Here is a 10,140-nt window from a genome sequence, read left to right as displayed (position 1 = left end):
TAAATAAAAAAAAGCTTCAATTTGGAAGCATTACTAAAGTCAATTTGGAGAATCTATACATGAAAGTATAACCCCTCTACTATGTTCCGATGTGCATATTCCTCTTCTAAGGAACATCTATTAAAATTGATTCTTAGTTGAGGGATAAGATCGGTATCATATTGGTACCGTATCAGTATCGATACCGAAAATACTGACACCAAAATTAAGGAAAAGTGGATACCGAATTCCGTACTGGATATATCAGTTGTACCAATACGGTATCGGTATCGGTTTTTCGGTATTTTACCGCATTGGTACGTACCCCGCTTTGGTGTTTTCCATTATTTTACTTAATCTTCATAACCAATAGATACGAACCATTGGATTACAAATAAGTTTAAATTATCATACTTCTTTCAAAACAATGACTAATCAAGATCTAAGAATTACCATACTAATTTAAAAACAATGTTCATAATTTGTTTGTTATCATACTAATTTGATAATCGGTTAGTTGAATATTTGATTGACTAATAGAATGGTAAACACATAAAGAAAAAAAATAACATACACAAATCGATTATGTTTTTTTCCAGGGCCGGCCCTAAGAATTCATGTACCATGTTCAAACTCAAAAAAACGTGCCCTTAGAGTCAACGGGGCGGTTCCGTTATTCTATCACGGAAGAAAGTATAACGCGTGGAAAACCCATAGTTCCCACCCCGCCTGCTTGCTATAACGCGTGATAGTTTAACGAAATCATATTTTCGTGATTTTTTCAACGCGTTATGGTTTTTTTTTTTTTTTTGTGAGTGTAATTGTTGGTTGGGGGGAAATTGTTGGGTGTGGTGATGAGTGATGACCACCCCCACTAAAAAAGGTTGTGAGTGATGCAAAAATGGTTGCTGACATGGCGGAACTTGATTGGTGCTTGTAAGTGATAGAATTTTATCACTAGTGACCACCCCCCTCCCCTTAGGCCTTAACGAAATTGAGTATTGGGCTCACTAAAGGTCTAAAACTAATGTCAATTGGCTAATAACTAATATAAACCATAAGAATAGTTTTGTAAGTGGACTTATGTTGGTGTTTGTATGGGTATACTCTATTAAAAAAATTCTTTTACATATATTTATCGGGTTTTTTTTAAATAACGTGCCCCTCAAAATATCGGGCCCTAACCAGTGGTCCTCCTCGTCCACCCTCAGAGCCGGCCTTGCTTTTTCCATTTAGCTTTTGTTTTCAATTAATACCATGCTTTTTTTATTTTATTAATAATATTGGTTGATAAGATAGGAGTAATAACTCAATAACATACGAAAACAAAGAATTTAAAATTTTGAAAGCGAACAATATAAAATCTGTGATATTCGTGAAGAATATTGATGTAAAGATAAGTGGACCATCTCGTTTTGATTATTTGAAACTAGGTTTAACCTTATGTATTACACGGGTTGAGAAAATAAAATACCAAATAGTTAATAACGAATATTTAACAATTATAAAACGATATTTTAAGACACTTTTCTGATATCCGAACAAAATTCTGTTTTATGTATGATCAAAACTTGTGATGTTTGTCAAATTTATAAATATAAAAACATTTGAACCATCGATTAGAAGACAAACTGTATCATCGACTTTCTCACGACGTGAACCCAAGTTTTATTTAAATAACAGTGGTCTTAATTTATTAGTTCTAAAAATCTTGTTGAAATGTTTAGATTAGGCATATAGTAATTAGCCAATTAGATAAACTTATAGCTACAAAATAATATTTAAATTAATTAGATAAGTATAAATTCTCAGTAATGATTAAGTTATATAACTTTAAAATTTAAACATATAGACTTGAGTTGCATCTTAAAAAGTTGATTGTTTTTGGATAAATATTCTTCTTGTATTTTAAATATATTAAATAAATAAATTATTTGTTAAGCAAGAAAATCGTTCCCTCCCCCCTCGTTATGAAAATGTTCGATATTTGTTTCAATTATTAAGATATAATTTCTAATCTAGTAATTAATATAAAGAAGAAAATCGTTCCCTCCACCCTCGTTATGAAAATGCTCGATATTTGTTTTAATTATTAAGATATAATTTCTAACCTAATAATTAATATAAATAAATAATAAGATAATTTATGAACTTTATCCGTAATTTCTTAACATCTGAGCCCTCAACGTCTTTTTTTCTAACTATTTTAGCCCCTAACACTAACCCCATCCATTAAATGTTAGGGGCTAAAAGGGTTAGAAAAAAGACGTTAGGGGCCAAAAAGATTAGAAAAAAAAGATGTTAGGGGCTCAGATGTTAAAAATTCTTTTTGGGCTAAAAGAGTAAAAGTGCTATAACCACAGGGGCCAAAATCGTAATTTACTCTATTAGTTAAATAAATAATATTATGAATGAGAAGGAGATTAAACTAAATAATAATTATCCATAAAAAAATTAAACTAAATAATATTTAGTAGGAGAATTATCTATAATTAATTAGAAAAAATTAAACTAAAATAATACTTATCTATAAAACATTGCCTAATATCATGACAAGTGTTCTCAAAATGGTTTCTTTTATTATATAGTATAGATTTTGAATCTCAAAACATAAACAATCTAAATTCATAAACAATCTAAAATTCTGAAATTTTGCTAACCGACTCGCCTAACTAAATTTTCTCTTATTATAAACAATCTACTAGATCTACATCCATTAAAAATAATCTACTATAGCCGTAATTCGGTACTAATACCATTTTTTACCAAAAAAAAAATATCTGTACCGATACCATTATTTACTTTACTGATACCGAAATTTTAAAAATCTAATATCGGTATCAGACGATAGGGTACCCGTATGGTACCGGTATTTCGGTAAAAAATCTCATCCCTAGCTCAACTGGCATTGGATAAGAAGTGAAGATTTCGATTGAAGACAACATGTCTTGAGTTTGGGTTTTACTGGAGATGGTGAGCTTGGTCTACTCAATGTTATCTGCGATTATGGACGTATGAGGTCGTCTTTTGCTATTGGATTACTCGGGACACGGACAGTCGAGCTTTTTATTCATTGGTCGTAAAAAATAGATTCTTTGGATAAATGTAATTTTTGACAATATTTTTTAAACTCGAACCAAACCAAGTTGATATTAAGTTATATAACGGTCATGTTGGATTCAAGTGCTTGAGCATAAATAATTTATTTATTTTCAAATGTTATGAGGACATGTGTTAAATTGTTAATTCTTTTTAATGGTAAATTAACATACTCTGAATACTTATATACATGCATATTGTAGCATTTGAACCTTCACCACCACTTCATATCCTATAAGGACACATTTTAAGTTAAGATAAATTATTATTTAATATATTAATCGATACATAACAAAGAATGTAAAGAAAAATCAGAGAGCTCTTAATACCAATTAACACATAGTTTGTAATTCTTATTCGGTTAATATTTTTTAACATGTGTCTTTAGAGTAAAACCCTTTTATATGTTAATATGTAAAAACTCATGTAATTAGAAGTATGTAATATTATTGATGTTCTCTAAACAACTACAAAACTTCTTTCAAGTCTTCTATATGTTGCTGCATATTTTTACTATAAACCAGCACATCATCAAAGAAGATTAACACTGTTTTTCTTAACAACTTCTTGAACAATAAATTCATTAACCCCTGAAAGGTGGCTGGTGCATTGATTAAACCAAAAGGAATGACCAAAAACTCAAATAACCCTTGATGATTCCTAAAGGCAGTTTTATGTATACCCCTTTCATTCATGCGAATTTGATGATAACCAGATCTCAAATCTAGCTAAGAAAACACTTTAGCACCCCCTAATTCCTCCAATAATTCCTCAATCAAAGGAATAAGAAACCTATTCTTCACAGTTTGATCATTCAATTTCTGATAATCCACACATAGTCACCAAGAACCATATTTTTTCTTCACTAACACCACCAGAGAAGCAAATGAGCTCACACTATGTCTAATGATACCCATATCCAATATTTCCTTCATTTTTTTCAATGGTATCTTTCTGTCCAACCGGATATCTGTAAGCCCTTTGATGAATAGTAACTGACTCATCAACTAATTGTATTATGTGGTTTTAGGTGGTAAACTATCAGGGGGGTTTTGAATACATCCTCATACTGCAGTAACAATGCGTCCACATCATGGCTTCCTATATCATTTATAACTTTAGCTTGGTGTTGAAAATTCCCGGATTTACCCTCTTTCATACTAAACAACTATAACTGAACCATAGCACTATCCTTCCTTATCATAGTGGATAACTTCTCTAGTGAACACAATGATAAGTTGTTCTTATGTATTCCCTTCAATTCAATAACCTTTGTATCAACTTTAAATTGTATGGTAAAATTCTTAAAATTCCATACAATGTCATCCAATGATTATAACCATTGTATACCCAGTATAGTATCGTAATTGTCCTGAGGTAACGCCAACACATGAATTTTAAACCAAGTACCTTGCATTATCCACTGGAAATCCGGACACAATTGATGATAGTCAATCTCTTTATCATTTGCAACCAATGCCTTCATTAAGGGAGCTTCCTTAGTGGGACATTGTAATTTAGAGGCCAACCTTGAACTAACAAAGTTATGAGTTGACCCTGAATCAATAAGAATGTGTATATGTCTTGTACCAATTGTACCTACTACTCTCATAGTAGAAAATGAAGTTACACCGTCATAGCATACACAGAAATCTTAGCTTCTGTTTCCCAATCCTCAGTTTCATTAACAACTATATTTTCATCAAATTCCACATCCCCGTGTATTTCTAAGATATATAAGTGTTTGAACTAAAAATTGTGAGTATGTGAGTACTCCACATTACACCAAAAACATTCCCCCTTCGCCCTCTTCTATCCAGCCACTTTAGCAGGCACCTTCTAGACATTCTTTAACATCTTATTACCCAGAGGTGTAGGTAATAAAGCTAAAGTACTACTAGGATTCACCAAACTCTTTTTACTCATAGATGATCCACTTTAGTATCAGAAGTGCTTGCACTATATGTAACACCCCATGTTACCGAAAGTCAAAGTCAAAGGAAGAAAAGATCGCTAATTGCGATCTGTCTCTCCTTGCTCAATCCCTGTTTGACTTCTTTGACGGTAGTTAGTCTATTTTATGTTTACATTAGTTGTGTTATGTGGAGTAATTAATTACAATCGAATTAATCGAAGTTTATTTATCAATGCGAATCGTTTTACGACTGTGAATGATAGGAAGTAACAATGCGATAAAGTCAATTAACCAGTAATCGAACTAATCTAATCATCATCGAACTCGAGACTCGAATTACGCGAATTTTGGTTGTTATTATACGTGTGTGTGTGTGCCTTATGTGTTACTTGTGCGTGTCTACTTTATGTTATGTGTGGTAATCAATCGAAACTCGACTCGAAATCGAATCATGATAATTGGTGGAGAAGAGATAGCGCGGGATATAGATGATTGTATGTTAGATATAGTGGTTGGGATTAAAAGTAATTTGTATAGGAAACTCTATCGTACTCGCATCGTCCTCAATCTAAATCAAAATATCAAAAATCATCGCACCGAACACTCGAATCAGGCGACTGATCGATCAGGCTACCAGCCGATCGAATAGCCAGCCGATCGGACTGCTGTCCGATCGGACAGGCTGTCCGATCGAACTGCCTGGCCGATCGGCCAGCACTTTCCTCATTTGGCATCCTATAAATACCCCTTGTCACTCTCAAACTTTCTACTTTTGGAAACCTCTGTCCGACCAGCTCGTGCTCCCCTCTTTTTCTCAGATTGCTTCCGATTTCGGTAAGATTTCATCCTAAATCTTGTACTTTCTTGATCTACACTAGGGGGGGGGAATTCTGACCCAAATACATAAACATGGGTCATTTTGGACCCTAAATTAATTATTATGGGTTAAATTGGGCCTCCTTGCAATAATTCGCGGGTTCAATTGGGTCATTCTAAACTTGGGGAAATAAGTTAAAGGGTCAATTTGGGTTTAGAAGGAAAAGGGGACGGGTTGAACGGGTTGTGAGTAGAAAAAAGGAACGGGTTAGGGTTACTTTCTTCTCAGACTCTCAGTTCTACACTTCTACTCAGGCGACGACTTCCTCCATCTCCTCCGCCACAGACCCACATCGTCCTCCGCCACAGACCTCCGCCGTCTCCTCCGCCGTCTCCTCCGCCACAAACCCACAACGTCTCCGACGTCTCCTCCGGCACAAACCCCCACCGTCTCCGCCATCTCCTCCGGCACAAGGTTTGAAATTTTTATTTTTATTCTGAAAAAGGCTTTAATTTTGTGAAGAGAGTTTATAAGAACTTCTGAAATTTATTAGGAATGTCTTTGAAAAATGCATAAATTCTGTGTTGAATGATAATTTATTAGGTTGTATCTTTTGTATTCCTTTGTGTTGTCTTTTGGGTCAAAATCACGTGATTGAACATTTGATGATAGCAATGAACTTCATTAATTTAAAGTTTGTTTTCCCTTTTCATATGATGCTTATTTTGTTGAACATAAATATGTGTTGAAGTGTTCTGTAAATCACTACTAGCTTGCTTATGCCATAATCTGTTTTTGTCTTTTTTTTTGTCAATTTCAGTAATAAAGTGTGCTTTGATATGTTTACGGCTGTTGCTTATATATAAAGTTGTATTACGGTTCATTTACAATTATGGGAAAAGGCTTGTTATATACTGTAAGATTTGTTTGATTTTGAATAGAGTTGTTGATTAGAATAGTGGATTATGATTTGTTTGTTTTGATTTTTGGATGATACTGAGTTGTTGATTGGAATAGTGGATGTTGAATATGCTTTTTTCTTTTACAAAATATAGCCTGAAATTACTAAATTTGAGTATTATTTTGAAAGGTATGTCAAACAACTCGGAATTTGGACAACATAGTGTAGAAAGGGAACATGAGGATGAAGGCAATTCATATAGTTCGGGTAAACATCGTTCTTATGTTTGGGACTATTTTGACCCATTACCGGTTGCACCCAATGGGGACAAAAAAGCAAAATGCAGTGCTTGCGGACAGGTGTATGTTACGAATGCAAGCTCGGTAAAAACTAACTTAAGACGACATATCCCTAAGTGTTTTGATATTGATGGGCCTGGTCCGGCGTAAAAACAAAGACGCGCCCCTTTAGATCAAGCGATGTACAGGGAGATGTTGGCGATTTCAATTATCAAACATAACTACCCTTTCAGCTATGTTGAACATGAGGAAACAAGAAAGTTGCACAAATTTATACACGGTGATGTGAAATTCATAACAAGAAATACCGCAAAGGCGGATGTCTTAAAAATATACGAGCGAGAGAAGATGATTATTAAAGACAAGTTAGAAAAGGTAACCGGTAGGATATGCTTGACTTCTGATTTATGGAGTTCGATCACGACAGATGGATTTATGGCATTAACAGCTCATTATGTTGATGAGAACTGGAATCTAAGGAAAAAAGTGCTAAACTTTAGAGTTATACCCCTCCACACAGTGGTTCCATTTTAGCAGAGCACTTGATCAATTTTTTAGCAGATTGGGGCATCGAGAAAAAAGTTTTTACCATCACACTAGACAATGCAAAATACAATGACATATTAGTAGATCGTTTGAAAGGTCATTTGCGTTTGAATAACGCATTAGTGTGTGATGGAGATTTTACTCATGTGCGTTGTTCAGCGCACGTGCTAAATCTTATCGTTCAAGCCGGATTGAAAGCAATTGAAGGGGCCATTGAAAAGGTTCGAGAGTCGGTGAAATATGTGAGAGCAAGTGCTGCTAGGAAGTATAAGTTTGCGGAATGCATACAAATACTTTCACTACAATGTGGGAAGCATGTTCGTCAAGATATTGTAACGAGATGGAACTCTACATATCTTATGCTTGATTGTGCATTAGCTTATCAACGGGCTTATACTCGGTTAGCCTTAGTTGATTCAGTTTTTAAAACTTCTCCGTCAGAAGAGGAATGGGCAAGGGTGGAAATAATCACACGACTTTTGAAACCTTTTTATGAAATCACTACTTTGTTTTCTGGAAGCTCCTATCCTACCTCGAACTTATATTTTCATCACGTGTGGAGAATTCAGTTGTATATTGAAGAGGAGATGTGCAATGCGGATCAAGTTATTAGTGACATGGCGAAAGACATGAAAGAAAAGTTTGATAAATATTGGAAAAATTATTCCATGATTTTGTCTTTTGCGGTTATTCTAGATCCTCGGTACAAGGTTAAGCTTGTTGAATATTGTTTTTCAAAGCTTAACATGACATTTGAAGAGCGTGAAATGAAATTGAAGTGTATTGTGGATGGTATGCATAAGCTATATGATACAGAGTATAATATTCAATCGAAGACAATGCATGATTCTTTAATACCCGAGAGTTCAAATGTTGGTGGCAATACGCTCGATGAAATGGATGGGTTCGATACATTTCAAAGCCAATTCAAAGTTGCTGATAATGAAAAGTCACAGTTGACATTGTATTTGGAGGAACAAAACGTTGATAGAAAAGTAGAACTTGATGTTTTACAATATTGGAAGGAAAATCAAGTAAGGTATCCAAAACTGGCTATAATGGCTCGCGATATATTGAGCATCCCGATTACTACTGTTGCTTCCGAATCATCTTTCAGTATTGGAGGTCGGGTGCTAAGTAAGTATCGAACTTCATTGCTATCATCAAATGTTGAAGCATTGCTATGCACACGTGATTGGTTATTTGATTTAAAAGGTATTAAAGTTCATTCTCTTTGCAACTTAATTTGTATAATCATAAATTATTTAATAATTCAACTTTAATTTTTTAACGTGTTTAGATGAAAACGAGAACGAAATGGATGAAGATCTTGTTGAAGACATTGAAGCATTGATTCCAACTTTTGGCAACTTTTAGGTAATTAATTTAGACTATTTTAAAACAATTTATTATATATATTTACGATAAATTTGACCCGTTATAACATAGGGACTTTAAAGGAAGCATCCATGAAGAAGCGCAATTCGTCAAGACGTTTTGTATGTTATTGAATTAGATCTTTTGTAAATGCAAGGAACCGAACTAGATCTTTTGTAATTTTCAATTTACTTAACGGTTTGTAACTTTAGTAATTTGTAACCTGACTTCTATGATTATTATATTTAGTTTTATGGTTCTGGTTTGATTATTATCATACTGGTTCAAGTTGTCAAGTTTGGATCTACTTGCTGTTGGTGCGGTGCTCGTCCCATTGAGCAAGTGAGAATGCATTTTTCGTCAATCGCTTCTAGTTTCTTCAGTTTCAAGAATTAAGTTAACGGGTAATCACTCTATATCCTCTATACTAATACTTGCCCTAAATTCAAATTCATCGTCGATAAATTAACAAGATGATTCTGTTCATTTTTCAAGAGTTTAAAGTTCTAGGTATTATTTTATTTTGAAAAGTTTGAACCTTTGCTATTTGATGCCGTATAGTGCTTTACGAAATCTGATTCAAGTGAAAAAGACTGATGTACAAATGTACAATGTACATACAATGGTGGTATGAACTAGGGCAGCCTCTTGAAAGTTTATTAAGACATAATTCGATTTGTGTAGTTAAGCATTTTAAGACCATATATTTGGAGATGTATAATTGATGTTTGGTACATTACATTGCATTGCAGATATTCTTCCTTCAAGGTAGGTTCGTATTATGGTTGTGGCTATTTTATTCACAATACATGTAAGTTTCTCTGCGTACTGAATACTGTTATCTCATCTCTGAACCTTGTAAGAAAACAATTTCTCTCTTATTTAAAAAAATAGTAGTTCTATCCCAGTATCTTGTTCCTTGGTGAAATTATGATTGCAAAACTAGTTTTAGTAACTTATAACCAAGTTGTTTGTGCTGTAGCATCGTTTTTGCAGAGGAAAAAAAAAACTGACCCGATCCGACCCGAAACCCGTTTTGACCCGGACCCGACCCGACCCGAAACCCGTTCTGACCCGGACCCGTTTCGACCCGAACCAAATCAACCCTTTTTTTATAATTGACCCGTTTTGACCCGAACCCGTTTTGACCCATGACCCGACCCGACCCGACCCGTTTGCCAGGTCTAATCTACACGCACTCCTACAC

The 10,140-nt window shown here is 34.3% G+C and overlaps 1 protein-coding gene and 1 long non-coding RNA gene across 2 annotated transcripts; both read left to right on the top strand.

The window, feature by feature from the left end:
• The first annotated feature begins 7,190 nt into the window (after nt 1-7,190).
• LOC118492199 (zinc finger BED domain-containing protein RICESLEEPER 2-like) lies at nt 7,191-8,594 on the top strand. The gene is made up of 3 exons (XM_035990042.1): nt 7,191-7,385; nt 7,511-8,520; nt 8,582-8,594. The coding sequence occupies exons 1-3, from the start codon at nt 7,191-7,193 to the stop codon at nt 8,592-8,594; spliced, it is 1,218 nt and encodes a 405-aa protein (XP_035845935.1).
• A 96-nt stretch (nt 8,595-8,690) lies between these two features.
• Nucleotides 8,691-9,097, top strand: LOC110939311. The gene is made up of 3 exons (XR_004893471.1): nt 8,691-8,771; nt 8,857-8,933; nt 9,006-9,097. It is a non-coding gene; the product is annotated as an uncharacterized LOC110939311 (long non-coding RNA).
• Nucleotides 9,098-10,140: the final 1,043 nt, after the last annotated feature.

Source organism: Helianthus annuus, chromosome 5, assembly GCF_002127325.2.
Source record: "Helianthus annuus cultivar XRQ/B chromosome 5, HanXRQr2.0-SUNRISE, whole genome shotgun sequence".
Lineage (NCBI taxonomy): Eukaryota > Viridiplantae > Streptophyta > Magnoliopsida > Asterales > Asteraceae > Helianthus > Helianthus annuus.
Note: the sequence above shows the minus strand (reverse complement) of the source record. Positions and strands in the feature narration are given on the sequence as shown.

Excerpts from the sequence above, each read along its gene's own strand:
- LOC118492199 (XM_035990042.1), top strand. The coding sequence starts at position 7,191 with ATGTACAGGGAGATGTTGGCGATTTCAATTATCAAACATAACTACCCT. Across the intron at positions 7,386-7,510 it reads TTAAAGACAAGTTAGAAAAG|AGTTATACCCCTCCACACAG; the intron begins GTAACCGGTAGG and ends GCTAAACTTTAG.